The following is a 15,300-nucleotide window of genomic DNA, read 5'->3' on the forward strand; positions in this document are numbered from 1 at the left end:
CGAGAAAGCTAATACTTCATTTCTTCCAAGAGAGATATAGGGTAACCAAATCAATCTAGTCTACTCTTCTATTCCTCATCTAAGAATTTAAAGCATACACATCTACGGCTACACATCCACGATTATATAACTCTTACATCTCACTCATTTTTGCCACATAGCTACCACATTAACCCAATAACAATAACCAAGTACTAAAGAAAATAACATCCTACACTCATACCTCTACTAAAATATAATATTATATTAAATCAATTCTAAGAAATCTATAATAACCCAACTCCACTAAGAGAAGCATGCATGTATCATTCAGACGAGTCCAATTTATTATATGATAGAAATAAGCATCAGACCATAGCTTCTTCTTTTTTTTTTTTTTTTTTTTTTTCTGCAAACGATGGGTATCCAGGCCTTCGACCTGACTAGTCCCGTGGGCTCATACTGACTCCAAAACCGTGAATGAGAATCATTCAACTTTCACTGAAAGAAGTGAAGAGCACTGAACACCCCCATGTTAGTGGACCCAAGAATGTAAGAGGAGTCGAACTCAAAACCACATGCTTCCTGAGGCGAAGGTCCCTTATCAACTCGACTACCCCTTGAAGTTAACACCAGAACATAGCTTAACATTTCTCCTTATATATATTTCTCACCACAACAATTTTAATCAATATGACAAGAAATCCTTGATCTGAATGACCACAGCCAGCTTTAAATCCTGGGGCAAACCAAACAGAGGAAACTGAAGATGATGATCTCAAGAAAATTGCAGCAGATGTTGCAGTTCAGGCAATTGGAGTGTCAGTGCCAGGGATATTTGGTATTGGCCAATTGTTTCGTAGGGATCAAGTCTGCACCCAGGGACGTTTTGTTCTTTTAACAGCCTCCCTGATGTTGCTGTGCACATCTTTCATTACTGGGATATTCTTATTTGTATTCTCAAAAACTGATCGGAACTTCCATAAAATGTTGAGGATCATTCAATTTCTCCTCTGGTCTGCAGCGGTTTCAGCCACTTTGGGTATACTGTTGGGAGCTGTCCATATAGCTTTGCATGGATTGCAATTCTAGTCAAGATTGTATATAATCTAAAGAAGCCTAGAAAGCAGTGTGGTCTCTACAATTAGGCACAGTGAAGGGCGAAAAGATTGTCCTTCCCTCATGTAAAATAGAAATTTCACCACTGTTGATATTACCATGTGTGCTTCCATTGGTCCATGTGCTGGTGTAGGGACCACACTGCCTTTTACAGAACCTTCTCCTAATCTTTTTTTTTTTTTTAATTTTTATTTTTATGTATTTTTTTCTTTTAACTGTTTATTTGATCAAGTTTGTTTACACCCATGTGAAAAATTTCCCTGTATAGTTCATTGTAGATTCCCTGTATAAATCATTGTCATCATATGTGTCTCTAGATATGTAACTCTAAAGATATAGAAGTATACTTCATACAATGGGGAGAAGAAGAGAAACCTTCTTCTTGTTTACTTGTTTGTTTGTTCGAAGTGAGGAGGAAAAAGTTTACTTATCCGATCCACCTTCAATGTTTATAAATAAAATTTCCTAGTTTGTTTGGGTCAAGACAAAAAAAGTTTACATTTTTATTGTTATTTATTTATTTATTTATTGTTTTCTCTTTCCTTTATCACATTTTTTTATGTGTTTAAAATCAACATAGCTTTCTAATAAGGAGGGAAAACTAAATAGCAGAAAATAATAAATAATAAATAAATAATTAAAATTCTACAAATTAAAGCAAAGGACAGAGGAATCGGATGAGAGAGAGAGAGAGATTGGATAAAAAATTTGGTTGTTATAACCTTCTAGCATCAAACGCAGAAAATTCCTTATTTAAGCATCTTCTTGACCAAAATGTTTTGGGAGATTTATCTGGATTCTTCAATTCTAGCACCAATGGAGGAGCAAAAAGAATGAATTTAATCACAGAAACTTACCTTGAAAACTCTGATCATGCTAATTTGTTAAAGAATCATCTTCGGAACTCCATTTGAGAGACAGATTGATAATTTGGTATTTCCAAACATGTAAGGAAAAAAAAACGAACTGAATCACAGAAACCTTAAGATCTGATAATGGCATCTTTTTGAACAAAAATATTCTAAGAACTCCAATTGAGAGGGAGTGTGTGTGATTTTTTTATAGGAAAGAATTTGATAGAGCCGCTCCAGACATAGAGGCATGCACCCCTAGGATGGTTATTTCATATTCCCTGTGACTATGGGGCAGAGATTGCTACTGAACAGAAAATTTTATCTCATAAAATATTGTTGGCATAAGAATCATGGGGGTTTGGAGCAAGGTACATCAGAAGTACGGGCGAAGGAGAGGGCGATGAGAGCATCTTCAGCACACATTGGGGGAGGGTAGCATAGTCTTTTCATGTTGGCACAAGTCTGGATGTTTGCTACGCTAGATTAGCCTGGTTCTTTTTTCTAAATAACATATATCAAAAGGTAAAATATAACTAAGAAACACCAAAAAGCCTTAGACAAGGCAAAAAAAAAAATCCCTAAGGACCAAATGATCCACCTTGATAGCCTTAATTTTCATCCACAAAAATTGGATCCCATCCAACATATCATGTGGAAGATGAACTATTATCTGTACTGTAGAATACAAATACTTCGACTGAATCCAGCCTCTTCTCAAATAAGGGAAAAGTGATTTAAAACATTAATATAGATAAATAAATGTTACCATTTTCAGAAACCCAACTCGACAAAGCCTCTTCCATGGTCGTCCTTCCTCCACTCTCTCCACCTTCTCTTCTTGTAGTAGGAGACGAAGCTGTTTGCTTCTTGAGTGTAGCAGTGGTGTCTTCTTCTTCTTTGATTGAGCGCTTCATGTCGAAGTTGATGAGGGCTGTGTTGTAGAGAGAGAATTTTGTCTCTCTTACGCAAAACCTTCTCTCGTTTCATTCTTATCTATCGCTTCCTTCTCTCTCTTGCCTCCCACGCAAACCCTCTTTTTTTTCTCTCATGCAAATCCTCCTCTCTGTCTCTCGACTCAGTAGACTCCGAATTACATATTTTTCTTTAAGAAAAAATAAATAAATAAAATCTCCCCCACATTTAATAATATCTACTGTTTGAGCTTTGAAGTCAAAAAGATTTTTTTTTTACCGGGATCAACATAGCCTGACATGCTTAAAACCCATTTAATAAAATCCTGTTTATTAGTCATGTGTAAACGGATTGGATACTAATTGAATTTGGATCGGATGTGTTCAGATCCAGATATTCCTGATTGAATACAAATACCCTTAACTGAATTCGGATTTTCAATTATCCATTTATTCTCTGACTTGTATAATCCGACTTTCCTCCCTCCAATGAATATAATTTTCTCTTAATCCATCTTTCTAAATTGTTTTAACTCTTTTTCTCATTTTCTTGAATTTGTTTAAACTTCAAAAACTCTCAAAATTATTAATTGATTATTTAATTGGATCGAATAATTATTTTTTGAATAATTAGGATTTTAATCCGAATATCCTTTGACTGGATACAGATGCCCCAAAACGAATACGAATGCGAATTCAAATTCGGATTTCAACTATCCATTTACATCCCTACTGTTTATAGCTCGATTAGAGCCCCGCAATGGCGTTCTATGATCCGCTTTATTGTGCTCAAATGTTTGCTAGATTTGCATCCTAGTTGATCTTAGACCAAAGAAGCAATGACTGAGCTAATCTACTACCACTCTCTGTCAATTTAAAGAAAAATTTCTCATTAACCCGCTTAAGACCTATTTATCCCCATTATTGGTAGCCCAATTAAAAATTGATCCCTGACCAATAGACAATAATTAGAACTATGCCTAGCCTATGAAGCCTGATTACTTAACTGGGAAAAACATGATGTGAGATCCTAAAATGAGGAAGCCAAATTATGTCCAACCGAAACCAACCTAACCCAACCAATTGTCGCCCTCGCTTGACCTGTAGGACCACTTGCAATTTGGAATCCATGTGCACCATACGTCTTATCAGTAAAGCTTTGTTTAGACAATGAGATCGATCTTGACCACTTATTCTTCTTTGAACGTTTGTTTCATTATCACATGTCCACCTACAATTCTGTATCTTCTTTTCAACTGAGATTAATAGATCTACTAGTGAAGAATGTAGTATACGGGTGGCCATTTTAGAATTTAAAACAAATTATAGGATTAAATTGGGGAGCAAGTCTCCCTCTTTTATTTGATAATAGAACCAGTGAATACCTCCAAGCTGAAATTGGAAAAGAGAAAAAATGTATAGTACAATGTCAACAACTGTACAGCTCCAAGTTGCATAAGAAGACAATGCTGTGATAAAGAAATTTCGCTGGTAGAACTGTACAATAATATCTCTGGTAGAGTACTGAAAGAAAAGGGGCGGAAGGAGTAGAAGAGCTTGTTTCCATGAGAATCAAAGTCACAAGCATGAACAATAATGTGGAATTAAAAATATAATAATAATAATAAAACCTATTCCAGAATGGACTGCATTCTTTGACACATTTTGAAATCTAAGAATGAAACTGACATCGAACAGCGTTTTTATGGTCTCCAAATGTGTTCTCAACCTAGGATAAATATTAAATATAACCTAATATATGGGCCATGCAATATCTATCTTACCGGACTCCACCCACTTTGACAAGGAAAACATTTAGAACTTACAAAGTAGGGGTGAAACAAGGCTGGTTGGACCGAGTTTCTTATAACCCCAATCCAACTTTAGGTCTTCAAAATTCAACTAGGTCCAACTCAACCCTCCCTAGTTCATGTAACTCAATCCAACCCTACTTGATCCTGATTGGGCTAGGTTGAGCCTAATGGCCCTGATTTTGTTAAGGTCAAGCTAATAAAAAAAGGGCATCAATACATCAAATGATCAATACACAATTAAAATTATGAAATGCAATACAATAATAGATGTTCAGGACACCTAGATATAAGAATCAATTACCAAATTTTAGTATTCTGAATAAAATGATAGGATTATAGCATTAAATTATATCATATAAATCAATGCTAAAATCAAGGTCGGACTGAGCCTATGTCTCAACCCAAGCCTAATTCAATCCTTACCCGGAGTTAGTGTTTTTCAACTCGAATTCACCCTCCAAGTAAGAAATCTTAATCCAGACCTTGTTTGGATTCAAGATGATCCGAGACAGATTTGGGCCGATCAAAGCCAAACTTACACTCCTATTAGAAAGAGTGTAGAAAAAGAGTTGAAGAGGAAAATGTGCTTAACCTAAACCAGAAACGGATGCGACGATTGAATTTAATAATAAAGGTTCTATGGTTGGGCTAAGCAAACATCATATATTAAAAACTTTGTACGGTGGTTTATGAAATGGGATGCTATTTAAATTTTGGGAGAGGGATAGATGTGCCGCCGATATCAAGTATGCTAGCGGATAGCACCAATAGGAACACATGATGGAGTATCATTCAGGAAGGATATGAGGGTCATTTCAGAAAAAGGGAAGAGAGAGATAGACACAATGGGTGCTAGCATACTTGATATCGGTGGCATACCCAACATTTTCCATTAAAATTTTATATCATTTATATATTATACAAGGATGATAATTGATTGACAATGTCAAAAAGGTCGTAAAAAAAAAAAAAAAATAATAATAATAATAATAATTTCAGATATTCTAATCTATATTTTATTTTAACTGTGCTTTTCATACAGAATTTAAGATCAAATTCTTAAAATAAATAACAAAACAAACTATTTTTAAAAAAATTTATCCATTCCAAATGATATCAAGATCCTTTCCAGGAAGTTGGTCAGTCCTTGGCAAAGAGAGCTAGGTTCTCTTCCAAGAATATCCAGGTTTGACCTAATCTTCCTATTTGAAACTAATTTAGTTGTTCCAAATATTACTTCTTTTTAATGTCAATATTGTTTGGAGATCCCCTGGTGCCTTCACGCTATCATTTCCAGGAATTCAAATCATCAGAATCGGTTCTTCTTTCTTTTTTTGGTACATCAGAATTGGTTCTTCACTTGAGTTATATGAGCACTAATCCTATTTCTAGGCATATAAATAGGATTCTCTTCTTCCAGTTAAAGGATTTCATCTTTTGTGCTTGGATGATTGGTGGTGAGTAGAATTCTTGAATAGATGGAGGCCAATTAACCATAGAATTAGAGATATATATCCCACTTTTCACTGCTGATTTTACTAACCAATCTATTATGGAATTTACCTTATGGTAGTAATGGAAGATCTTCTACTCAATCCATCGCAAATAAAATTGAAGAAATAAATAAATAAATTTCTCACCATAAAAATGGAAAACCAATGATTAAGTTGAAAATTAATCTATGATTCAGATTATCTTCGAATCAAATGTACAATTAAAGAACGTAAAAATAAATTAGAAATGCATCTTTGCTACCACCAACCACCATTTTCCATACCAAATGAATCTCATGACACATTCTTCTAAGCCCATTTGGGCGGATGTCATGGATTACGTAGTTGGTCTTTGTATCTTTTCCAATCATTGGATCTGAGTGTCTGAGTGCCTTGGGAGTCAAGTTTCTCTAATCAAGTGGATCTGTTTAGAACCTTGGCACTGAAGTTTCTCTGGTCAATGGTTCCAGAAGCTTTTTTTTTTTTTTTTTTTTTTTTTTTTTTGACCTAGTAAAACCCTTGAAAACATTTTCTGCTAAGCTCCCCATTTTTTCTGCACAATTTTTTTTATACTGTACGGCATAAGTGGAGAGTCTCAAAACATAAAAAAATGGTATTTTCTATTTGGGTTCTAAAGAAAAGAAAATGACTCATTTAAGCCAAGCAGCTAACCTATAGCAATCACCAATAAGAGAGAAGTGACCCATTGCAAATAAAATTTAGGTTGTACTATCGTACGAAGTAGAAAATGTTCTTGTCATGTTCCAAGGATTGTCAAGCTCTGCAACCTCCTCACTCTTGAGATGTTGAAAACTGCCCAAGTTAATGAAACTTCCTACATGGAAAGACCCTTTAGATGTGATGATAGATCTTTTCCTCCAATAAGAGCCATTGACAAGTCTTTCAGTGTATGAAGCAAAGGCAAAAAATGTGTATAAAGCAAATAGACACAAACTTATTGAAAGCTGAAGAGTAGAAAAATTAGGATTTGAACGTTGTGGAATAGCATCAACACGAAATGGGTGGTACCATTGAAGACTGAGGATATCATAGAAGGCTCTTTGGTATACTTTCTCTAATCTAAGTTTTTTCCTTCTAGAAAAGAACATTGGCAATGTAGTTTACTTCTCTTCACCAATTCAGACCCTTGAAAGCATAGAGCCAACTTCTTCTTTTATTTATTTTTATTTTTTTTATTTATTTTATTTTTTTATACCTTGTGTACGCAGACCAATAGAAAGCTGTCGGATGGCATCTTCAACAAAGAGAGGATAGTGCAGTCTTTCGGTTCCTGCCTGTATGTCTAGAAATAGACACATGCAAGCAATAACTTTTTTTTTTTTTCCAAAATATATATATCTCAGCTAGAACAGTTTGAACAGTTCTTTTGAGTCAAAATTTGAACTTCCGCACAGATAGCACATATAAAGTGTGAGTTAAATAATTAGAAAAAGGCCACTATACCGGAGGCTTGATGACTAAGAAATCATCATCATCATAAGAGAGTTTGGCTCTACGTGCCTATGACCGGCGGTAACAACCTTTTCTTCTCCATGTCACCTACTTTAAAAGTCCACTACTTTGAAAATTACGATGATAAGACCCAAATTTTGTGGATATAATAGGATCTAGAAAACTATACTCTTTCTTACCTCGCGATTAAGGATATGGACTGAGCTGAGACCTCAGAAACCACTTGAGTCTCTAGGACTTGGAACTCTTGAGCACGACTCCTCTCTCTCTCTCTCTCGCTCTCTCAGAAACCACTTGAGTCTCTAGGACTTGGAACTCTTGAGCACGACTCCTCTCTCTCTCTCTCTCCCTCTCAATTTCAGAGACTACTTGAGCCATAGAAAATTAGGTGTGTGTCCCTTCAATAACTGGTACACTGGGGATTGCAATTTGGGCCGAACCAAGGCAGGCTCTCGACATTAAACCAGCCATTAAGCCAGCCCAACCCACAGTTAAGAAAATGCATGAGAAATAAAGGATTTTTGCACACCCAAAGTGCAGTTTACTTCTCACATAATTTTTTGTTATTATTTTTTGAATATGTGGTGTTGGTGTATGATGTCTTGTATTCCGTCGCAGTTTAATCCAGGAAGTACTGGTGCAGCACCTAGACAGCCAGGACGGCGGTCCCGCTAGCCGGTTAGCGGGCCGTGGGGGTTGCAAGGGGGGCAGGAGGCCCCCCTGCACAGCAGGAGGTGTAGGGGGGCGCAGCCCCCCGCTCGAATTTTTTATTTGAGGGCAATTGTAGTTTAATCCGGATTAGGTTGGAAATTGTAATTTGATCCGGATTAGGGTTTTTTCCGCTATATATTTGTAGCGAGGGTTTCTTTCTCTGTAATGCAAGCAATACGGAGAGGTGTGAGGAAGAGCGTTGTAACCCTATTCTCCATTAATAGTGAAGCAAGATCTCATCTCACCGGGGACGTAGGCAACCTTGCCAAACCTCGTAAAATCTGTGTGCATTGTTTGTTTTGTTTTTCCATTATCTTCTGCATCGTTTTAGGGTTGCGTTTCTACATGTGGGTTATTATTCATACTATCATTAGGAATGAAAACTTGAGGCATAACTACTATATGTTTCAAAAGTGTCCATCACAGAAGGAGGAAAAGAAGGCAAGCAATAGAAATCACACTAACAACTAGAAGCAAAATTAACAATCATAAGTTCGATATCTTTTTATGTAGAAGAACACTTTTTTCATGAAAGTGTTAGGATTCCATTTTACTCTAAATATAGTTCTTATATTAGTCTAATAGAATCATTGGATCAACCTTTTGGCTGGATTTTTTCTTTTTTTTTTTTTAGAGGTGGGGGTTATGAAAAGAGAAATACTGGACTGAAATTTTCCTTACAAAGAAAAAATAACCTCTTAATCCATGAGATCTGGAAGTTGGATGGGATTCCTAAAGTAGTGTGAAGGAAACTTCAGTTTCGTACAATAGAAGACAAAAGTAATAACGACACCCCAATATCTAAATTAATTATTTTTAATTTCTTCATGCATATCAAGAAAAATTATTCAATAAAATTATATACAAAGTTGAAATAAACAATCGACCAAGAAAGTTAACAATCGAAATATAAAAGGTTATACCCTTTACAAGAAAGAAACACACAAGCCACATGGTACATAGCTTAAATATCTCTAAAAGACAAACGAAAACTATAAAGAGAAATTCAAGCAACACTTTTGCTGTGAGGACACAATTAATCAAGTTAATATCCCAATACATGTTGGCAGTTTTTCAATTTAATGTTGGATGCCACGGTGCTTCAAAGGGAAACTCTGGTATTTGTGGTGGCACTGGGATTGTTCAAGATTAAGATTGAATCCATTAGAGTGTTGAAGTTGTGGATCTTTGATTCGAGTTATTTGCTTTGATATCTGTTTGTTACCTAGTGTATGTGGAAACGCAATCCTAAAATGATGCAGAAGATAACGTATGTCAGGTAGTCAAACTAACAGTCCTATCTTACGGTGGCCTATGTCAGGTAGTCAAATTAACAGCCCTATCTTACGGTGGCCAAATTTCGTTCTTTCATCAGCTTCACGTCAGCAATATCCAGAAGTACATGTAGAATATGTCTTATACGATTATTTTTAGGATTATTTCCCTTATATATTTTTTTTAAATATTAAAAGAGGGAAAAACAATACAATTCTCCTTTATATGCAGAGAACATCTGATATTGAGTTGGGTTCACAAATTGAAGTAGCTGAACTTGGTTTATTGGCTTTAAGCACGGTGAGTGTGATAGAGAAAATAGGAAGTAATTCTCTTTCTTGTTGTTTATGGCAAGTGGTCTTCCCCTTGTTGTAGTAGTTCATTATTTATACCAAAAAAAAAAAAAAAAAGATTTCCATTTTTTAAGAGCATTTGGTATAAATTACCCACATATTATTTTTATTATAGAAAAACTCATAGTATTTTTATTATAGAAAAACTCATGTCTAGATATCTCGTACTTTAATTTTCTATCACTATATATTGGGTTTCTATCATCTGGTCCAATAAGCAATACAAAATTTATTTTCGTCCAACAATTAACTTGATCAGTAAAACAGTTTTCTCTACCCAATCATATTTATTAACAAAAGGAAAAAAAAATCATTTTTTTTTTATATATAAATTAAGTGCTGAATTTGAGATATGTACAAGCCAAAGTTGATAAACTTGATGTGGGTGATGAACATATTCAGACAAGAAGCGAGGAGCCCAATTTAACTAATGAACATACTCAGCAAATAAGTCATTCCAATGCCATACGACTGGAGAACTTACAAGTTTATCCTTTAGAACAGCACATGTCTGAGGTATGAAAGAAAAAAAGAAGGATGGATATATCAGTATCATTTTGATATGTTTTGCATTCAAATGATGGTTGATTGGTTTACAGTAAGAGAGAGAAATACTAATCAATCTTGGCTAAAAGGATAACAAAATGAAGTCACCACACTAGAACAAACGCCATAAACAGTTCAAAAAGTACAATAATCCGAATGGTTTTCGCAAGGCGATTTTCCCTTGTTGTTGGCCTCACCGAAGGAGGGGAAAATTGTTTATTTAGTGTTGGTGTATCTGGCTTGCTCTTCTTTCTACTCTCCCTTTTTTTTTTTTTTTTTTTTCTTTTTTTAAAGTATTGAATAGATACACAACATTTTTTTATTTTTGGGTGAATGAAAAATATATTTAAAGTAGGAAAGAAAAACAAATACAACATACAAAGCCAAATTGACTAGACCAGGATGAAAACCCTACCAAGTCCTAAAGAGGGAATTTCCATGTTAATACTCAAAATAACAGAATTAATGTATTTGTAAAACCTAGCTTGAAACCATTTTTATTTGTCAATGGTTGTCATATATTTACTTAAAAGAAATTGATGTGTGCCATGAGACTACCATGTGATGAGAATACTGAGGAAGAAATCCTCAATCTTTTTTTCTTTTTGGGATAGAATTACTCAGTCTGTCCATTATTGGCATATCCTTAAAATATGCTAATTATGATGATAACAGTTAATAACCAAGTGGCTGTTTCAGATCAGGACACCTATTCAACTATTCATAGAATGGTCAAATGGCAAATCAACCATTGGATACCCCAGAGATGGTCTAGATGTACCACAAATAAGATTTTATAACAAGATTAATTTATTTATCCCTGAAGGCATTGACATGAATTCTCATCAGATACTCAAATCATTATTAGGTTTAATTTGTAAATGTTTTGTTTTGTCACATTATGAGTAGGGTATGATTTAGCTATCCACAAAAATTTCATCTTACTCCAATTTATTGTACAATAGGAATCCCAAACTAAACCTTCTCCCTTAAACTTTCTTTCTCATCTTATAGCAATTCTAATCAGAAAATCCCTGATCTAATCACAACCAGCTTTAAATCCTGAGGCAAACCCAATAGAGGAAACTCGAGGTGATGAAGATTCCATTAATCTTGTACAACATCTCTTTAGTCCATGGGCCTCAAGGTTTTAAAATGTGTTGTTCAAGGAGGCTAGAGGTTATTAACTAATCCAGTAATCTCTCCCTAGGTGATGTGGAACCAAAGTTTACACACCTTTACCGTTTTTCAAAATCCCCAAGTACTTGTCGTATTTTGGTGAGGACACCTCACCGATCTCCTAGGTGGTTCTGGTACTAATCGTATTATTAGGTGTTGCATTAAATGAGAATCATTCTACTTTCATCAAAATTAGTGAAGAGTACTAAATACCCCATGTAAGTGATCCCAAGAAAATAAGAAAAGTCGAACACAGAACCACACTTTTTCAGAGATGAAAATCCCTTATCAATTCGGCTATCCATTGATAACTAATAAAGTTTTCCTTCTGCCCATTTATTTATTTTTCTTTTGAGCTAATTGTATAGTCATAATCCAAAGTCTTATTATTTGGGAATCATCTGGATATAAAGATAGAACTGGCAATGTATTGTATCCTGCTTCATCCATTGGTTAATGATAAATCACAAAACCCATATGTAGTAATTCAGACATGGAAAGGCTCCAATCACATACGTAATGGTGATTGGAGGGAGTCCCCTCCCTATGCGATATTGAATTGTTGCGAGCTTCAAATGAAAACTCTGCCGACTTCGGTAGAATTGCATGTTGATTTAGATTTATTTAAAATTTAAAAGGCTTCTCAGTCAAAGAAGTACGAATAAGTATGATCTCATGAGTATTACGTCATAAATGCACGTGATGTCTTTGTCTTATTATTTGTGACAAAAGATTATGTGAATTGCCGTGCATGAAGTACTGTCATGCATCAAACCGTTGAATGGGATGAGGGAATACATAATCCTGTCCATTCAACGGTTGAAATCACGACTGTGCACCTTAAATGCATAGATTTTTTTTTTTTTTCTAATCCAACGTATTGGGTCCGCATTTGGTTGGAGTTTATCCACAGACATCAATGTAACGTTTCAGCCCCATAAATCTTGGCATAATATTAACTTTTTTGACCCATGAATTTTAAGACTTTTAAAACGCATTGTGTCATGGTTATATAGGCTAAAGGTTATCAACGAGTTCAACAATCTCCCCTTAAGTGATGTGAGACTAAAATTTACAAACATTCATCCATCTTTCAAATCTCTCAATACTTATTGTACTCTCAGTGGAGATACCTCATCGATCTCTCAAGCATATTTAATATATTTGCCATATTCTTGAGTATCACACTCAAAGCACAACCTTCTACTTATTAATGCTGCAACTAGTGTGCTAGGCATTGAAACCACCACATGCATAATCTCTCCCTTTTACTTATTTATGGAAGGAGGAATGCTACCTCTAGGCGTGTACCAACACCAAGACATAATGGTGTGTGAAAAACTGTACTATCCTGCACCGAAGGTGCTCGTGCATTCTCTAATTGATCACTTTCGTTAACTTGTACCTGCGCCGAGATATAGCATCCTCTTGCCCTTAATTTTTTTTTTTTTTTGTGAAGTGATACCGATTACCTTCCTTCTAGAATCTTTTGGCCATATAAAAAGGATCCTTCTCCATGGAATCTTGGACTGGATAGTTGACAGATGACACAGAAATGGATAACATAGCTTTCACAGAACTCTTAGAACTCCACTCCTATAAATAGATGCACAGATCCCACTCTTAGATCCCACTCTTAACGTTTATAGAGGCTGTGGAAGAAGATTTTAGTAGATCTTTGTTTTCGCAGGTACCTCTATCCAGTCATTCATTTTAATTTTTGTAGTTATTTATTTTTTCTTCATAGCAATGTGTAAAGGCATTGTCCTTTGATTAAGGTTCATTGATCAAATTCTTATTTACTTCGGACACATTCACAAGGATTGAGTTTTTGATTGGTCAGGAGAAGTCCAGGGCGGTTCTTTGAGGCAAGGAGGCGCCAATTATTGCAGGTATAGTATTAGTAGCGTCTGCTTTCTATCGGCGGGAAAATTATCCTATGCAGCGAGTATAATGGTGCCATAAGTATCAGATGATCAAAATAACCTTGGAGTGTGTGCCTGAATGATCTCAGTCATACAATGCTCACTACATCTCACTGCAAAGAATAATTGTTGCCCCCTCTCCTTCCCTTTCTTGTTGCTTCTTTCTCATCATTTCAACCATCTATTTCCCTCTTCTATTTATCAATCTGTCAATAATATGGCAACAATGCAAATAAACAGAGGCGGTGAGTGGAAGGAAAGTTGCCATAGGAATCTCTTTCTTTGCCCACCCCCTTGGGCGCCGGTGGCTCCCAGATCTCCTCGTATCTTCGGTGGTCCATCCACTGCCCCTTAGACTTCTCTCTTCTGCGGCTTGGGTCTCGGAGGAACCAAGCATAGCTGCAGATCGGCAAGTGGTTATCTATCACTCCAGAACTCAGCAAGCCCTTCGCCGCCGGTCCTCCAAAACTCGCCGCCCCCATGTTCCTAGCCGTACGTTCAAGCTCCCCTGACATCAACCGAGGAATCCTTCCTCTGCGGCTCTGCCGGTGACTGAGGGCCTTTGAACAAGACCCCACCCTCACCCCTCAAACGGGCCATGGTTTGGTCACGTGGGTGAGATTTTTAACAACCCAAAGGACAATATGGAATGGTCCAGTCGTGACTCGTGAGCCATCTTCTTCTCCTGTGATTGAATCGATTTCCATCTTAGGAGCTCCGCCCCGAGATACTGTGGTCGGTTCCTCCCTTTATCCCGGCACCTCCATCCCCCTTCCTCTTCGGGGCGAAAAGGGTTTTGCCAAGAGCTTTTGCCAATCCAAAGGTTAGAACGGCCCTCCGGTCGATGCTGCTGACCCCAGCAAGGGGCACAACACAAGAGTGCTCCTGAAAACATTCTCTACATTGAGTGCGGCCACGCAGTGAGCAGATAGCTGAGACAACATCGAGGTGTGTGCCCAGATATTCTCAACCATTTTATGCTTACCATGCGACCGCACCTACTGCAGAGAATAACCGCTCGCTCTCACAAATTTGATCGCAAGGGCTAGCTCTGCCCCAATCTCGGTGCCATCATTGCCGTGAGCTCCTGCATATTGGGCTTATTTTGATCTTCTAGAGGTTTTGAGTTTTGTTTTCCATTTGTATCATCTTCCGATTTCCCTAGATTTACGGAGGTGCAAGGGTAGGACATTGTTTTTGTTGTGAAGTTTTCTCCATTTTCTTGGATAGGCCATTGGTTTTTTTGTGAAGTTTTCTCCATTTTCTTCTTAATTTATCCTTCTTCGTTCTTTGTTATTCTTTCATCTATCTTTCTTTCCTTGCATATTCCATCGTGCTTCCCTCTTTCCCTCCAGGAATCCTCCATGCTCTTAAATGACATATGGTGAGTCAAATTATTTAATTTTGTGACCTGTAGTGTTATTTTTTAATTTGTAATATGTAATCTGTAATGGTATTTGTTGCACTAAAATCTACCATCCCAGGTGTTTATAAGGAGAGTTGATGTTTCATATAGCCACACTGGATGGGGGTTTTTCAACAAAAACACTGGATAGGGTTGGGGCTTGATCTTATTTTTACTATAAAATGCCCAAATCCAACCTAAAGGTGGTACCCATATCTTGATTTCCTCATTTTGGTGTGTTGAGACTTTTTTTTCCTTTTTTT

General features: G+C 36.4%; 1 protein-coding gene across 14 annotated transcripts in view; it reads left to right on the forward strand.

The window, feature by feature from the left end:
• Positions 1-13,241: 13,241 nt before the first annotated feature.
• LOC122092772 overlaps positions 13,242-15,300 on the forward strand; it is a 6,567-nt gene continuing 4,508 nt past the window's right edge. For 2 of the 14 annotated variants that reach the window (XM_042663063.1, XM_042663067.1), the window contains exons 1-2: positions 13,242-13,397; positions 13,551-13,599. Coding sequence is in view for 8 of the 14 variants with exons in the window: in XM_042663069.1 (XP_042519003.1) it covers positions 15,220-15,240 (21 nt within the window). In the remaining 6 variants the exon portion in view is untranslated. Of the gene's footprint in view, positions 13,398-13,550; positions 13,600-13,638; positions 15,017-15,116; positions 15,241-15,300 lie in introns of those variants that run through there. The other 12 variants (XM_042663069.1, XM_042663057.1, XM_042663056.1 and 9 more) reach the window with 12 other exon arrangements.

The sequence above is a fragment of the Macadamia integrifolia genome, chromosome 11 (assembly GCF_013358625.1).
Source record: "Macadamia integrifolia cultivar HAES 741 chromosome 11, SCU_Mint_v3, whole genome shotgun sequence".
NCBI lineage: Eukaryota > Viridiplantae > Streptophyta > Magnoliopsida > Proteales > Proteaceae > Macadamia > Macadamia integrifolia.